General features: G+C 37.3%; 1 protein-coding gene across 1 annotated transcript in view; it reads right to left on the bottom strand.

Annotated features, from left to right (window-relative positions):
• DIAPH3 (diaphanous related formin 3) overlaps positions 1-18,163 on the bottom strand; it is a 266,117-nt gene that overhangs the window by 79,196 nt on the left and 168,758 nt on the right. Inside the window, exons 23-25 of the mRNA XM_075432939.1 lie at positions 17,231-17,355; positions 7,053-7,217; positions 1,830-1,965 (exon numbers count right to left, since the gene is read on the bottom strand). Coding sequence (XP_075289054.1) covers positions 1,830-1,965; positions 7,053-7,217; positions 17,231-17,355 — 426 coding nt within the window. The remainder of the gene's footprint in view (positions 1-1,829; positions 1,966-7,052; positions 7,218-17,230; positions 17,356-18,163) is intronic.

Here is an 18,163-nt window from a genome sequence, read left to right on the forward strand (position 1 = left end):
ACAGCCTTTCAATGAACTAGTTATAGCTAATAAAAAAAAGAGAGGAAAAAGGAAAAAAAAAATTTTTAATGTCTATGTTACTCTTCCATCCAAATCAGAGCAACATTATGCCTCTTCAATTAGTAAATACAGTTTTTATTAGAATGCCAAAAAAAACCCCAAAAAGAAACCACCACAAAAACCAAATCCACTTTTCATATTGTTGTTGCTGTCCTCCTTGACAAACAAATCTACCACAGGCGCTTTCCACTGCCAGAATTTGGGTTTTCTAATAGACTTTCAAAACTATGTTGCAAACAAGTACAAGAAACCTTACAAGGAGCTCTGCAGAGCAAAAAACAACTCATCAGTGGCCAGTTTAGTGAATATCAGACTCTAGGACATTTATAGCTTCAGGTGATTCTAACATCTTTTCCCATTTGCTGTTGCTTAGATCAGTCATTCCAGAGCAAGCTACTAAGAGACAAAGCAGCTATTTACTCAATGACGTAGCTGATCTGTAGATGACAAGTACATAGCTCCCCACTACGTTAGCTGAAGCAGCAGGTTTAACTACCCGAGGCCTACATACACATGCAGGTATATGACTCAGAAGTCCCTAACATTGGCACCTGTATTCTGGAAAGCCTGAACATGACATTATGAAGAACAGGACTTGAAAGGATCATTAATTTTCCCTGAAAGACTACCATTTCTCCATCCAAAGCACTATCAGTCACACATACAACACGTCTGAGAGAAGAGTATCTAACCCCTTTTGAAACACTTGCGACCATGCATGAATATAGATACCATTTTTACCCTTTCCTATTCTTCTGCAGCCTCCTCTGTCTTCTGTGAGCTTTAAAAAGATTATCACTGGTAGTTTTCTGATTGGGTCTTGAATTTACTTCCAAGCAATTAGAAGTTCTTTGTTCAGAGGACAGTTGCCTGGCATCTCATCTTAAGAGAAAGATCTAGTCTCGCACCTTAAGCCATGGATGTTCTTTAGAAAATAAATCAAAGACTTTTGGTCTGAAGAATCTCTGAAACAAAACAGCCCTATTCTGGCTATCAGTGAAATGTGAAAGAGACAGATAATCACTGATGCCAAAGGTGCCGACCAGGGTTTGAGTGGGGAACTGTTTAACAAGAACTCCTCAGAAAAGAAAGTGAGAGTAGCTCACAATAATTTACACAGTAAGTAGTGTATCATTCTGAAGCATTCCAGAAGCTCAGTCTGGGATAAAATTTGGCAGTATAGAGGATCATCAGACATTTTTTTTAGTAACAGAGAACTCAGTGTCTGCCATCTCTTTTGGTACAAAAGACAACACAGCATAAATGAGTAACTTCAAAAATGTATGGCTGAGGTTTCTTCTAATGAAGAGGTTTCTTCTAAGTGTTTCAATATGGACCTATTGAAATAACAATTGACATACTCAAAGAAAAATCTAGATTACTTCAGGAAGGGCTTATTCTTATAAAAGAACGAAAATGAATATGTAATCTTAGTTATAAGAAAGAAAATGGCTTTGTGATTTGGAAAATGTCTGTTCTCAGGTAACGTAAGGGGTTCTGAGCATAACTGAACTACTTGGTCACACAATGTTCAGTATATTCTAATGGAAAAATACAAAGCAGCATTACGTATTCTAAAACAGCTTGAGGAAAACAGGTAATTAGAGAAGCTCATTAACAAAACAAAATTTAGGAACCTCTTTGGTGTAAACTTTAATCGGTGGAAATAATTTATTTTGTCTATTCACATAGTGCATTCAGGTGATGAAAAAATAGCAGCTTTATTTCCAGTAAAATGCTAGGTAAAATGCATTTTTTACATTACTTACCTGTTTTCATTTCTAACAAGCACTTTTTCTTTTGTTGCCTCTCTTGTTTTTCTTTTTCTGCTTTCTCCTTAGCTATTCTAGCACGCCTCTGTTTTTCTTCTGCTTCCCTTTTTCTCATATTCTCCTTTACTGCTTGCTATGAAAAAAAGTAATGTACAGTTCCATTAAAACTGAAGTCTTAGCAAAAACAAAGCTGAACCTTAAAAACAAAGAAAAAAAGCTTTAAAAACACATCTCATAACTTACCTTAATTTATCAAGCCAAATAAACATTTTCCATTCCATACTGAGTATATTTTATCCAGAAGAGCAAGCAAATTCAGAATAGATATATCAAAAGCATACTAATTGTCCCCAAATGGGGATTATAAATTCAGCAAGAAACACATTTTAAGAATATACACATTAATGTAGGAAAAACTCAAATATCTAAACCACCTGGTCTTACAAAACTGTAAGTATGTTACTATCTGCATTTCTAGAATAGTTTCAACATTTATTCTTTCTCTTGCTGCCACTATACCAAGCAAAAGAAGGATGTTTGGGTGAGTTAGCTGTGCATTTTTCTTATTCTTATCCACATATGCATTAATTCACTGGGTTTAGTAATTCTTGACTTCTGGTTAATATCCCCAAAACTTTGTTTATTTTGAAGTATAAATAAGTACTCCAAAGCTTCCGATGAAGGCAAAACACAAATATGAGTTTCAGTTTTTAAATTATTTCGCATATTCAGACATTAAGCCAAAAACATGTGTCACATTCAATATTTTTTTAACTCAGCTATTTTAGGATTACCTTTTCATTTTTCTTAGTGTTAGCTATGTACACTGCTAAATTCTCAATACTATATTCTCATTCCATACTATAAAGCACAGGTTAATGTGGGTTACAGCAGTATTTGCACAGGTACCATTTGTAGCATCACTGCAACAGTGAGCAAAAGAAGGAAAAAAAAAAAATCACATAAATCTTGTGAGGAGAAACCTGTCTTTGATAACTGAAGAAGAACAAGCTTTCAATCATGAAAAATTATGATTAAATGGACTTTACAAACAAAGCAAAACGGTACTTCCGCAGTGTCTTCTCCAGAGTCCCCTCTGTCAATTTTCTTGATGCTGTGGGAGAAGCCTATTACAAAATGCTAAAACTGTGGACTGAATTAATTTTAACAAATTAGTTGCTCATTTTCAGACTGGGCATTCTGTAAAATAAACTGCTGGACAAAACTCAAATGGGACTCAAGCACAACTACAATTTTGGCAGAAATTACACACTTTCCTAACCGAGTAACCAAGGAAATCTCTGCTTTGCATCTACTTTTTCCCCAAGAACAATACCAGTAGGACTCAGCCTCAGACTGCAGTCATCCAAATGTAGGTGTCTATCCTTTCTAATCACAGTGATCCACTGGGCTCGGCTTAGTAGCACACACCTTCATATTCAGTGCAAATTACATGCTTTGGAGTATCACACCTTGCCTCCAGCCCTTCCCTAGCAGGACACCTGTCTTCCCTAAGTTCTGTGTCATAGCTTAAAATTTCAGGCTGATGATGTCTTGGATACCATTTACGACACCCCTCCAGCATACTAGGTGCTTCTGTTGTTCGGTCTCCTTTGAGACATCAGGCAGACAACTCTCCAAATTCCACTAACTGTACTGTGCATGCATCTCCCTTGACTAGAACATGAGATTAGGCACTCCAGCTCACACACAGATGCCAGTGCTTGGAGGTCTGTGCCCTAAAGCCAAATCCTATCCTACATGTTTTGTGTGTTTTCAACACAAAATATAGGAGTCTAAAGTTCTGCAAAACATTTACACCAAGAATTGCCATAAACTTGACTGAGATGAACACATATGTGTCTCTCACACTGTCTGCATATCAAAGACTAAATGTCTTAACACTTCCTTGCTCAAAAGGAAGGTAGACACAGTTTGACCGCATCTGCTATATATGAGCATCACTGCATTCAGCTTACGGCACAGTACACAAAGTTAAATTTCAGAAGAATTACCAAATTATATGACTTTTGCATACCATACTAAGGCCCTGAGGTTCCAAGATGGAAGCACTCTTGGGTCCTCTTCTGCACTTTCCAGGATCATTTCTGATTTTTATTAAAGTATTTGCATAATATAAAAGAAAAATACTCTAGACTCTAGTGACCAAACTCTTACTTGGCTGCTTTTCTTCTGGTTCTTTAAGTCATGTTTCTGCTGTAGAGCAAAGTAGTGTGGGAAGGAGCAAGAGGTTTCTATAGTCCTATGATTAGTGTACTGTCTTGGACATGACAGTTGTTGACTCCAGGCCTCTTCCCTATAACTGCAGGAAAATGCTAACCATTAGACAAACATAAGAAGAGGAAATACTGCAATTGCTCCATCTTATTTCAGAAAGCTATGCTTACAAGGAAAGGAATGAGCCTGCTAGCACTACCTCTGATGCCGTGAAAGCACACAAATAGGTTAACAGAGGTGTCATACCTAAGATGTTCCATTGACTGTAACAGGAATTTAGCTTTGGAAGTCAAAGCATTGAAGGTAAGCTGCCTCACTCATTTTCTGGATCTGGCCAACTAACTGTGCTCTAGATTTGGTGCTCAGAGAGCGTGAATAAAAGCTGTGACAGCCGCCAGATAACACTGAAGTACTCAGCGCAGTCCAAAGTTAGCTATGAACCTGAAGGCTGTGGCTCCAGATTTAAACCTGTTTTTTTAAATGTTGTAAACATTGCCATTAAGTGAGACCAGAAAAAAACCCCACATTATAAGTAGGTAAATACTGCATGTATATTATCAACTTTGCTTGACAAGAAGGATGACTGAACTCCACTTCCCTACATCCACTGGTGACTTAAGCAGTCTTTTAAAAAGATGTGGGCTTTTTAAGAATCCAGTGATTTTTCAGCACTAAATTCAGAAGTCTTTTGAGTTAAATTTTCTAGGATGCCAACCACCTTCAGTTTCTATCAGTAATCCAGACCAATGCTAAACACTTCTGAAAATCAGACCTCAGGTGTCTCACACTAGGCATCTCAAAAATCTTTTCCAAAAAGTCTCGAAACTGAGCAGCTACTCAATATTTTGTTTAGTGTCATTGAATGATAAGGGGTTTCATGCCTTATCCACACACCTTTTTCATATAGCCTTCAAACTGCGCTCTGCAAGACAGAATTATTAATTTTCCTCAAGGTTTCTTCTATCATGCTCATCAATAATATCTGTTTCAAAGCTTTAATTAATCTACCTTTTATAACACTGCTGTGAAGCAGGGGTTAGTATCAGTGCTAATTTTACAGACACAGAAAAGAAATATGCGGAAATTAAGGTAAAGCACAACCACTTCTTTGAGTCTCCAATTCAAGATGAACCTAAGCATTTAGAATTCTTCTTATACAGCATTTAAATGGGAGGTGTGGTTTAAACGTCAGAAATTATAGTAATACAACTAGTTCAGAATATTTAGAAATTCTGAGTGAGTTTCAAATTAGGTGCCTATCAAGGCAGGACAACATAATCAATGCCCATGCTGAAAAATCTGGCAAACATAACCTGCCAAGTAAATTATTCTGATTGAAGACTGTGTCTTCTAGGTTTTCAGCTGTTAAACTCTGAAGTAGCAGAGGCTTGGTAGTCTTCATATGTTCCAATATGTTTGCTAAATATAGGTCCCATTTTAAGTCCTTTCCTCAAAATAGACAGACATAGGAATTTCAAACATTTTCTCAATATCTACGAAAAAAGTATTTTTCCCTATCTACACCCTCAGATATGCCTGAAATCATTGAAAAAAAAGCCAATCAAGCAAAACCAAATAAGACTGGGAAATATGCAAGCAACTTAAATGTGTTGTAATATAGGCATCAGGCTGTAATGAGGAGTAGATGGTAAAATGACTAACTGAATCTTTCTACAGATCAATAGGCATGAGTTGGATCACTGCTCCAGATTTTGTCACAAAGCTCATGCTCAGATAACATTCCTTCAGAAGTGTAGCCAGTAAGTTAAGCTACTTACTCGTAGGTAGACACATGAGACATATAATCAGCTTCAAACATATAAAGAAATACCCTGGTGAGAAATTTGTACCTCACTTTTCAGAAAGGTCTTTCATTAAAACTCTTAAATCACATTTTGGTAGAATTAAACAACCCCACACACACCAAAAAAAAACCCACCCAAACCTCAACCCCTATTATTAAAATTTGTAAACATAATGAAAATGCTTTTGGACCCAAAAAATACCTAAAGCAAAATAAAATCAGATTTCCAAAATAGCTCAAGCTTTTATGATGAGCTAGTATGTGCAAACATTTGTATATATAATGCAGATGCTGCCCTGTGATACCAGGACAGAGCTAACCTCTGCATCTATGACTATTTTAGATGACTCTAAGGCAAAGCTCTGCTAATAACTAACAGTGAGTCTGAATTATGGTTATAAAAACATTCTGAGCTCTGTACAAAAGGAGCTACCCAACAATAACCTGGATTAGTCTAATGTCTGTTTCTTAAATATCATCAATATATATAAAATAATAAGCATTCCTAGTGCCTCCCCCCAAAGAGCACCCTTTTTACAGGTAAAAGAAAGTAAGCATTTAAAAATAAAACCTAAAATACTAGATAATCTATTCTCAGAAAAATTAAAGGACCTTAGAAACAGACTGAGTTTGAGGAAAAAATGCTATTTTTTTAAGGCAGGATTAGGGGCTCTGAGTTTCCATAGCAGGGAACCTGCTTACAGACGAAAACCTTGACACTCATCAAAGTGTTGCAGGCAAATGAAAAATTAAATGAAATAAAATCTTGGGTCTGGATTTTGCATGGGAATTGTGTGCATTATAAACATAGACTAATTGTTAGACTATTTTTAACTAAATAACAAGCGTCCTTTAAACAGAAAATGCAGTTGTATTTAAAAAAGGCAGAGCTTCAGGTTTTTACCCTTCAGGTTATACATACGAGAGGCTCAGTTTTAAACTGCATTCAATGTTACTATGAATTTCCCGTTCTTTCAGAAACAAATAATCCACAAATAATTCAAAACTCCTTTGTTTGTAGGATATCCTAAGAATTTAGGATGTGCAAAGTAAAATTTCTGATATGAGTATCAGATAGCATTTGAGGAGGAAGAAAATTATTTTTAGTTTGTTCAGTAAATGAAAGATTACAAAAATAATTTCTAAGAAACATTAAGCATAAAATAAACAGATTATACCATGAACATTGTCCTGAAGTTGTTTAAGTCCGTTAAAAACTCCTCCACCGAAACTTTCTTCAGATCAATGGCATAATATCCCATCACATTCTGATAGAGTTTTTCCATGTTCTCATGCATCCGTGAAAGTTTCTGAAAATCTTCTTTGGCATGAACTAGAAAGCTGTATGCTGCTGTTAAGGCTGCAAGTATACTCAGTGAATCCAGTCAAACCCATGTTTTTTACATTGATCTGTATTTCATACATATTTTTCATTTGCACCAAATGAAGCATCAAAAGAAATCCTTCCATGTCATATATACGTTCTAGTATTTACTGTGTATATTAGGGCTATGAATAAATTGGGGTGCTTTCATCAGATATTTTCAACCACTTTTAAATTTAAAGATTATTCAATTAGCATATAATTCTGTATGAAATGTATGGGACTAATCTAACCTCAGGCACCTATGTAGTTGATTTATTATCACTGTCTCCTTATTGAAGCTAAAGATTTAGGTATATAAATTACAATTTACATGGAATTTAGGTACAGATACCAATAACTAACCTGCATACTTTAAGATATCAAGAAATAGAATAGTACCTAATAAAATCAGAGTAAAATAAAAAATACTAATAAACCACAGTATTAAAAGTAAAAACCATGAAAGGTTAAAAACTTCATCTTATCAGCTTTTTTTTTTTTTTTTAAATGCTGTTGTAGCAACCACAATGCATTCATTTCTGGTCCCGGTGGCTGCATCAGGTATCTACGCTTTTTCTAAGGCTATTTGTAATGGCAATACAACTTCATTAAATTAGAGGTGAAAACAATAGAGACATAGACATTTCATACACAGCACTAAAACACTGCATTACGTAAATTAAATAAAACCCCCTGTGTTTATTCAAGACTTTTGACAATACGGTTTGTCAAAGAAGCTCAAAGAAGAAATATTGCGTGTGGTCATTTCCTGACGTAGGACAACTTCATAAAGTGTTTACATTAATGGAATAGTAGCTAAACAAATATTTATGTTCCATTATTTTCCTGCTGCAGGAAAGACTACAAAAGAAAAGAAATTGCAGTTCTACCTCTACTCCCAATGACCTACCCCAACTATTGCAAAAGAGAATTTACTGATACATACACTATGGTCACTTTATTTTACAAAGCACAGGATTTTTAATCAGGTGCATTAAAAGCTAGACAAATAGATTTTTTTGTTCAACATGCTGTTTGGAATCTCATTTAAATGTCACTATTAAATGTCCTTCTGGTTTATCAATGTTGCTTTTAAAATACCAAGTAAGCAGTTAATGGTTTTCTTTTTGCAATTTAGAATCCATGTCAGAAACTCATATAATAATGTTCTCAGACACACGCAGGAAAGGAGAAATAATACACTTTCATAACATCCAAATTAGTCACTATGATGGCTATTAGCCAGGTCTCCACTCTCACAGTCTTGTAGAAAAGGACCAACTAAAGCCTAGATTTCAATGATTTTAAATGATACATCTTCCATCACCCCCCAACCACTTTATTTCAGACTATCTCTTCCTCTGACAAGGCTCCTTAGCCAGTATGAGCTTCTTTCCATGTTTCTATTGACTTCAAACGATGTAGTTCGTGAGCAGCTTCAGACTGCCTGTGCTGACTGGCTAGCAACAGCTCAAAGAGAATTGATGTTGCTAGCCCACTTTTTCCTTCCATATCAGTTTGAATCTTTCTACTTTACTTAGCTCCCAAGAGGCACAAAGCTTACAGCGAACCACCCTCCAGAGTCGCGTTTCTTTAAAATTATTAAGGATGTTAAAAAGCTATTGGAGGGATAGCGAGGAAAGTTGGTGAGAGGTTAGTATGTAACAGTTGCCCAAATATTAAATAAAAAAAGGATTATGAGAAACAAGACACGACAAAACACAAGTTAGGACCATCAAAAGAAATGTCAGCACTTCAAAAAAAACCAAACCAACCAAAACAATAAACAACTGTAATAAAGGAAAACAGAAAAACTAATGCTGAGTGAAACTAGAAACAAGAATTTCTACAGCTTGTTTATTTTTGATCCTACAATTTAGGATACTTATTATTTGTGATTCCTAGATCATTAACAGAACTTAAGGAAAACTGCACTATTTTTGCAATTATGAGGCTGTTTATTTCCACAGAGTGGAAGGGTAAAGGAAAATTAGATAAATTTGTTTTATTGTCACTATGTATAAATGCCACACAAACATTCCAGTAACCTTCTTCAGTATTCTAGGAAGGAAAAAAAGTTAAAAATGTCAATAAAATGTATACTTCATCTTGTAAATGAATGATCTGCCACAGTACATCCTGAAAAGGAAGCGGGGGCTGGGAGGGGGGAGTTTTACTATCCAGTATTTCAATGCTTCACTATCCAGTATTTCAATGCCAGACACGGTACGTCCTGAGATTTTTATTTTCCATCTAGTGCATTATGGGATACCCTAAGCTCTTAGCATTCTACTGAGACTGTGCTTCAATTTAGATATTTTTAATAAGTCCTCTTTCTTTTTGCCTTAAATATGGCTTTTGTTAGCCAGCACTAGCTAAACTGGAGACAAGGGGGAATACTACCGAGTACAGCAATCCCAGCTGTAATTATTATGAACAGGTTGATATATACGCATTATCAGCTACACAATTCATTGGCTTTGGATGAGTGAAGACAGAAGTACAGCAGTGCTGCTACACATGTGGGAGGCAAAGGAAATCAAGAAGTTAGGTATTTGTTAACTTTTTCTGAAGTGGCTTCACTTCACGGACTGCTTTTTGGACTCACAGGACTACAGATCATGAATCTGCTCATTAATGGAACAGGAAAGCAACGCAGGGCTGAGACGAGTAATATCTGTGGCAAAATTTCCAACTGCTGTCTGTTTTGTCTTGCATATTGATGGTAGCTCTTTTCATAATGAATTGTTTGTCTGAAGTTTATACTGATTTTAACATATTGTGGTCTACAAAACACTAATATAGTGCAGAGTATCAAGTCAAGTAAAATCAACTGTTACCCTAGAACAGATAACGAATGATTCCAATCTGTACCAAACATTTCCTTAGAAGACGCCATATTCACCACTCGTGATTTTTTTTCACAAACTAACCTACATATTAAGTGTAGACAATTGAAAGGGGAATATTCTTCTGCATAAGAACAGAAGATTACTGGGTGCATAGATGTTGCATGTATTTTAGCAGAATCTTCAAAATGGAACTGAGACTGCCACTACACTAGTCAGCAACAGTTTCCACAAAAACACAGCAAACTTCTCAAAGACCAGTGCAAAGAGTCTTTTGAGGTCACTTCAAACCACCATTTCAACAAAAGATTTTCTGCTAAGACCAAAGGGTGTGGATGTTGTAGGGCTCTGTTCAGGATTTCCCACATCAAGCTCTTGTGAAAATAGCTGCAATTGTCTGAAAAAGACATGTCATAAGAGACTTCCTTTTATATACATATAGCAAGGTTCAACTGTAAAATTCCGTATCTGAATATAATAGTTCAAGAAACACAAAGAAATGCTTAGATTTTTAAATTAGTACCTTCTGAAGAGTATTTGCCAAATAATACCTTTTTCGTGACTCACTCACTCCTACCTATCTGTATGCTGCAATACTAAAACTTATTGAAATGTATTTTTATCGCACAGAGCTGCTGCATCCAGTGAGTATATCCCACACCTTACAAGCAAAACCAGTGCCAGCTGTAATACACACCTGAAGTCCAGACCAGATATTAAAGACCTGTATAAAGGAATTATATACTTAAATTAAATTTACATTGTTTGCCAAAGCCCTATATCATTACCTGTCCACAGTCAACATCTTGACCCTCTCCCAAAGAGCAACGTACAATCTTTTGTCACCTAATGAGCTCAGGTCCTGTAATCTTCCAACGTCCTTAGGATGCGAGGACATCTTATACACTTCAGTTTGTTTATGTTGCACAGAGGGAAGTTCAAGCTATGACGCTGATTAAGTAACCAACAGTTTAGAGGCAGCATGTAGTCTCTTCCTTGCAGCTGAAATAGGTTTCTTCTACCTCACTTGAATCAGGGTGTGACTTAAGTAAGTGCTGTTCCTTCCTTCTCTTTTCGCAAAGTCAACAAATCAGCTTAAAGGACGAGGAAAGAGGAACAGACAACTGATCAAAAAGAAATGTCTCTGTCCCCACCTGCACTCTCCATGATATTTGAAAAGTCATGGCAGTCAGGGGAAGTCCCCAGTGACTGGAAAAAGGGAAACATTGTGCCCCTTTTCAAAAAGGGTAGAAAGGAAGACCCTGGGAACTACCGACCTGTCAGCCTCACCTCTGTGCCTGGCAAGATCATGGAACAGATCCTCCTAGAAGATATGCTAAGGCACATGGAGGCCAGGGAGGTGATTCGAGACACCCAGCATGGCTTCACCAAGGGCAAGTCCTGCCTCACCAACCTAGTGGCTTTCTATGATGGTGTAACAACAAGGGTGGACAAGGGAAAACCTATGGACGTCATCTATCTGGAGTTTTGTAAAGCCTTTGACACGGTCCCGCACAACATCCTTCTCTCCAGATTGGAGAGCCATGGATTTGATGGGTGGACTGTTTGGTGGATAAGGAATTGGTTGGATGGTCGCAGCCAAAGGGTAGTGGTCAATGGCTCAATGTCCGGATGGAGACTAGTGACGAGTGGAGTCCCTCAGGGGTCCGTACTGGGACCGGTGCTGTTCAATATATTTATCAATGACATGGACAGCGACATCGAGTGTACCCTCAGCAAGTTTGCAGATGACACCAAGCTGAGTGGTACGGTCGAGACATCAGAAGGACGGGATGCCATCCAGAGGGACCTGGACAAGCTGGAGAGGTGGGCCTGTGTGAACCTCATGAGGTTCAACAAGGCCAAGTGCAAGGTCCTACACCTGGGTCGGGGTAATCCCCGGTATCAATACAGGCTGGGGGATGAAAGGATCGAGAGCAGCCCTGCTGAGAGGGACTTGGGGGTACTGATAAGATGAAAGGCTGGACATGAGCCAGCAATGTGCGCTGGCAGCCCAGAGGGCCAACCGTGTCCTGGGCTGCATCAAGAGAAGCGTGGCCAGCAGGTCGAGAGAGGTGATTCTGCCCCTCTGCTCTGCTCTGGTGAGACCTCACCTGGAGAACTGCGTTCAGCTCTGGAGCCCTCAGCACAAGAAGGACATGGAACTGTTGGAGCGGGTCCAAAGGAGGGCTACAAAAATGATCCGAGGGCTGGAGCACCTCTCCTATGAGGACAGGCTGAGAGAGTTGGGCTTGTTCAGCCTGGAGAAGAGAAGGCTGCGGGGAGACATGATTGCAGCCTTTCAGTACTTAAATGGAGCCTACAGGAAAGATGGGGACTATCTTTTTAGTAGAGACAGAAGTGACAGGATGAGGGGTAATGGTTTTAAATTAAACAGGGTAGGTTTAGGCTGGATATGAGGAAGAAATTCTTTACAATGAGGCCTGTGAAACACTGGAACGGGTTGCCCAGAGAGGTAGTGGAGGCCCCATCCCTGGAAACATTCAAGACCAGGTTGGACAGGGCTCTCAGCCACCTGATCTAGTTAGTGGTGTCCCTGCTCACTGCGGGGGGGTTGGACTAGATGATCTCTAGGGCTCCCTTCCGACCCAAAACTTTCTATGATTCTATGATAGGCAGCAACCAACCCACTGTCTCTCAAATATTAGTTCCACAAGCTTCTGTAAAAATCGTCATGAATGCTACGTTCAGTGGCAGGCTGTAACTTGTCAAGAGATTCTCAGCTGCTCCTTAGAAAATCATGAGATGTGAACTGGACTGATAAAGAGCATGTTGACTGAATTACTTAATGAAGCTTTTAATATGCAATTTAAATACACTCCATAAACCCACCAAATTTTTATTTTGAACATACAAGTGTATTCTGTTCACTGCGCTTTTTATTGAACATTTCACTCAATTGATTTAATACTCTAGATCAGTATCAATTCAGCATTCTTTGACTTTCCCAATTAAAGCAAACAGAAGAACTGCAATAATAACTATAGTTTCTTTTCAGCTACAGTATACATAAGATGACTGACAAACTACGCAACCTAATATATAGGAGAAATATTCATAATTATAGACTTTGTCAATAGAAGAGTGCACCAACTGTGCATATATCTGACTTCCTAAAGAAACAAGAATGCTAATCAGTTCATTAGGGGCCTTTGGGTTGTGATGTTTAGCGACAGGATGTAATAGCCTGCTTGTCCATGGATCCTAATTGTACTCAGGATGAAAAATTCTTTCCAACAAAGCACCATCCTTACTTTTTCAGATTTCCTGCTGGTTTCTTTTCATGAGCTGCATGCTTTTCAAGACATCAGCATCATTCAGCTTTCCTTGTCAGAGGAATAAAAGTAAAGGCAGGTCCAGGCTTCATCATGCTGTGCAGGATTATCTAACCTTTACATCAAACCTTTTTTGCTTCGTAATTTATTAAAGTTCCTGTTTTTCTAAAAGTGAGCTTCTTTAATTAGCATGTTCACAGACATTACTAGAAACCATATGCAACCGTCTGCTGGGAGAGGAAGTAGGTGAGGGTAAACTACTCCTGTTCATAATAATTGCTGTTCAAAATATTAAATAGTCTAATACAATGAAGTATGTAGTATGGCTAGTGAGATGAATATATGGTCTTGATGCACCTGTTTCTGACAGCAGTCAATATCCAATAATTAGGGAAAACAAGAAGGAAACTTGGCAAGTATAGCATGATAATTCAGCTCATGTTGTATTTAGTTCCTAATAGTCTGCATGTTCGTGATTTTTCTGAGCTGAAGGTACCTCTGGACTACCGTGTTCAATAGATCCAGATGTACTATCTTTAGCTAACTATCTAAGCCTTATAAGAAACTCATTTACATTTTCAGCCTCTACAACATCCTAAAAGTAAATGCTACAGTACAGTTGCCTGTTGTGTAAGAAAACATTTCCTTTAGCATGTTTTAACCTGTTGGACAGTATTTTACATGAGATGAACCCTGGTTATTTATAAGACACTATGAATATGTTCCTAACTTTCCTCCTGTACAGTGTACAAAATCACAAGTGTTTTCACTATATTTTCCGTACTTTTTTGATTTTCCACCTTCAGAGCCCTAATTTATTAAAACATCCCTAACGCAGAGACTATTAGATACTGCTGATCATTGTCACCACTCTGCCAGATCAGTAGCTATACAGTGTACTTTTGAAGATGAGGTGATGAAGCACTTAAGATAGGGGAGTATTAATGATTTTTATAGCAACCTATTTATGTTTTCTGCTTGTTCTTAACTACAATTGTTACCAATTTTCTAATATAATGGTTTTCCTCCAAATCTATTACTCCATAATTATTGAAGTTCACTTGCTCTTTTGTAAACATCTGCTAGTATCTCCCTTTTGACATGAGGGGTTTTTTGGGTTTGTTAAGATATTGACAAGAAACAATCATTCCACTTCTGACATAAGAAACTTCTTTCCTTGGAATTCTTTGTTAATACACCTTGTTGAAAGGTGTGTGGAAATTTAGTTATTCTCTACCAACTGTCCTACCTTTATCTGCATGCTGTAACAGATCTGCAAGGGATGGTTTCTCTTTACAAAACCCACGCTGATTCCTCCCCTATCATATTATATCTCCATCTATACAGTACTGTTCTGTTTTTATTCAGTATTCGTCATTTTCTTGGTAGAGAAACCAGACTTTCAGATTCTCCTTGGAGCCCTTTCAAAAACACTTAGGTGCTTCTTTTCAGCTTTGATTGCTCTGGTGTCTTGGGTTAATTTATTTCATGTAAGAATCTGTAGTCCAATAGGTTTATATTTGACTTTGTTTTAAAATCTTTTCGAGTGTTTCGTGGTCACTGGCTACTAGGATTTATTGCTATTTATTTTGCATTTTCCTTTAAAAAAAAAACCAAACTTCTCCTGACTCCTTCATTTGAGAACATCCTTACATTCAAAATATTGCCCAGTGGCATTAACTGCAGTTCTCCCTGGAGAAAACTGATGCAAAGAGCAAATTTACCTTTATGGCTGTGCCTTATCTTCTTGGCACACATTGACAATCTACGTCTCCTCTGGCAGGATGCAGCTTTTGAGACGCTTGAAAAAGATGACATGTAGATCCTGCTTTGCATTTCCTAAGATGACCACCATCCTTTCTAAGCGATCAGCAAACTGCTCTAATGCTCTTCATATATATGGATGGAACTTCAACCCCTAGAACAGTTACGGTATTTATTGACAAGGTCCACCTATTTACTCTATCTGACTTTTATTATATTTTAACTTTTCATACTATTTCTCTACAAGTGTGACTTACTCTGTCTTAAACAAAATTCATAATGTTGTATTATTCTCCTCACTCTCTGCCATCAGGTTTCAGAAATAACCAATATGTCAGTAACGCAAAGAGAAATTAGATATTCTACAATCTTAGACTGATTCTAATCAATCATTTTTTGATTTTAGATGTTTGATATTAGCATTGAAGTATATATTTATTCCTCAACTTTTCCCATGCACTCCTTCTTAAGTGAAGCTAATTTTTTCAGGATATTCTTCACTCATTTTCAACTGACTTCTGCTAATTTCTTTCACATCTGTAGGTATGGGAGTTTTATAAACGCATCTCCAAAGAAACCTGTATATTAAATTATCTGATACTTCAAACCCCAGTCCTCAGCTTAAAAATGCAAAGGGTAATAGGGTATTTTAAGTGCCAGCATCAAGACTATTTTGGATTAAATGATGGCCGTAGGTCCCTTCCAACTGAAATAGTCTGTTGTATCCTAATGGATTAAGAAGAGTTTGTCCTTCTCATAGGTTAGATTTCTTAAGAATTGCTTCCCATTCCTAACTTCCCAGACTACGCATCTTTTTCTTAACCAAGCAGATTTTGCATAGTCATAGCAATATTTCTGAAAAAGCTATCATGGATATATTTTCCTCGAACTTTGTCACAATAGTTTATCTCTTGCCTTCAGCATCCCTCTCCTACTTCTCTTGTTATGCTACTGGCTTCTTCAGGGACAAAATTTCTGTTTTGTACTATAGAGACACCACGCTGGTGGGCTGCAACATATCTCTCAAAAACACACTGAGCTGGAAAAAAAAGCCAGCAACAACAGAACCAGACAGAACAACCTCACCAACAAAATACCCAACCCTAAAAAATCAGTAGCAACATCGAAAGGTTACAGATAACTCAGAGTCCAAAGGCAGCCTAAAGCTAAGCTGTAAACACTTTGGTTGCAGCTAGTCTACTGAAGAGGAAACCAGCCCTAATGCAGCAAGAACCTGTATATCCTCTTGGCCTCAGGGTCCCTTGCCATCTTTTATTTATAGTATGAGATTAGTCATGAGGACAGTCTCCTGAGTCTCCCTGCCTTTGTATGTAACAAAAAAGTCTTCCAGCTAGGTAATACCCTAACCATGACTGCAGAGGAAATTTTAACGTGTCTTTCTATCTGCTGGTATTTCTGCTTCCAGATTAGGCTCAGTGCAAAGCCTATATGACCACCATCTGGTAGGAAGGTTTAAGTGAAATAATCACAGATGTTTTCTTCTGCTTTAATTAAGTGTCTTCACGTCACAAGGCTTTCTTACGAGAGAGACAGGCAGTGAAGCTGGCTGCAGGATTTGGAAAAAATACCGAGAAAAGGAATTCTGGCAAAAACAAAACCAGAAAACAGTTCTCACATACTATGAATCTCATTTCTGAAATACGAGATTTTTGCATGAACAAAAACATTCACAGTGGTAATGTATACACTAGAAAACAAATAAACACAAGGTGACAGACATATTTTGAAAGACTTTCTCATGTAAAAAATCATTTAGCACTTAAGTGAAGTGCTATTTCATAATATTCCTATTATAACTATTTTTCACTAAGTTGAGAAACTTACACACAGTGTAAAACCTGACAGTAAGCATTTTTCTCCTCATTCTATCCACTACAGATGAATCCTTAAATTAGACTGTTCATGTATTTAGTTTTTGAGGGAAAAAGAGTTATATTGTTCAAAAACAAATGCTACAGATTAGACAGCAGCTATGCAAAAAAAAAAAATAGAGTTAATGCAGTTAAATTACTTCTGTTTTGTGGTTGGTTTTTTTTTTCAAAGAATACTCTAAAGGATATTGACATTTTTGCTACAAACTTATCGTGCTTATCTTCAGGAACTGGAAAAGTCTGCAAATCCTTCTCAAGCTGTTGGAGTTGCCTCTCCATATGCTTCAGGCTCTTCTCCAGGTTTTCTGCTGAGACTAAGAACATTCATTCTGTTAACACCTTAAACAAGCAACATTGTTTGTAAAACACATGAGTTAAAACCTTTTCCAAATCAGCATACTACATTTTTAATTCTGAAATAAAAGCGCACTGAACAAATTACAGTGTAAGATTAGGGGGTTACTCTAAAAATGTTCAGTTCCTCTCACTTACGCAGTTGCCTTGGTCTGATTAGACGTATGCTGTTTGAACACCGCATTTTGTTTTAATTTTATGCCTAAGTTTTTTACACTGCACTTCATGGCCTGTTTTAAATAACCTGAGATATATATATGCCAGTCTGCCTCTTCTGATTAACCAAAGGACAAGTTCTGAAGCTACTCCAAGAACCGCAAAGCTTTCTTTAATCTCATTCTTTTAAAAGAGAAAATACGAACCTTTGTACGGAAGATCATGAAGAAAATAAGACCCTCAAAACATAGAGAAAATAGGGCTATTAAACACCTACACATGAAACCTAAGACTCAGTTCCCTAGTTTGAAAGCACAATGCCTGGCAAAAAACACAACAGAATTTGTCAGATTGAAAATGCTTAGAAGTATAAGCACTTGAGAGGGTGTGGAAGAGCAAAATAGGGACTTAGTAAAAAGAAAAGAGTAGCGATGAAACATCAAGCATTTATAGAAGGAGGTATAAAAAGTGCAAATTTTCTTTGTCAGAAAAAGAGATACACAACTTTCATCCATTTGAAGCAATGCATGGAAGTTGAACACTTGATCTGTAAATACTTGATTAAAATATCAAGACCGTAACAGTAACCTGAGGGTAACTCCTGTTAGCATG

Source organism: Opisthocomus hoazin, chromosome 1 (assembly GCF_030867145.1).
Source record: "Opisthocomus hoazin isolate bOpiHoa1 chromosome 1, bOpiHoa1.hap1, whole genome shotgun sequence".
In the NCBI taxonomy this organism is placed as follows: domain Eukaryota; kingdom Metazoa; phylum Chordata; class Aves; order Opisthocomiformes; family Opisthocomidae; genus Opisthocomus; species Opisthocomus hoazin.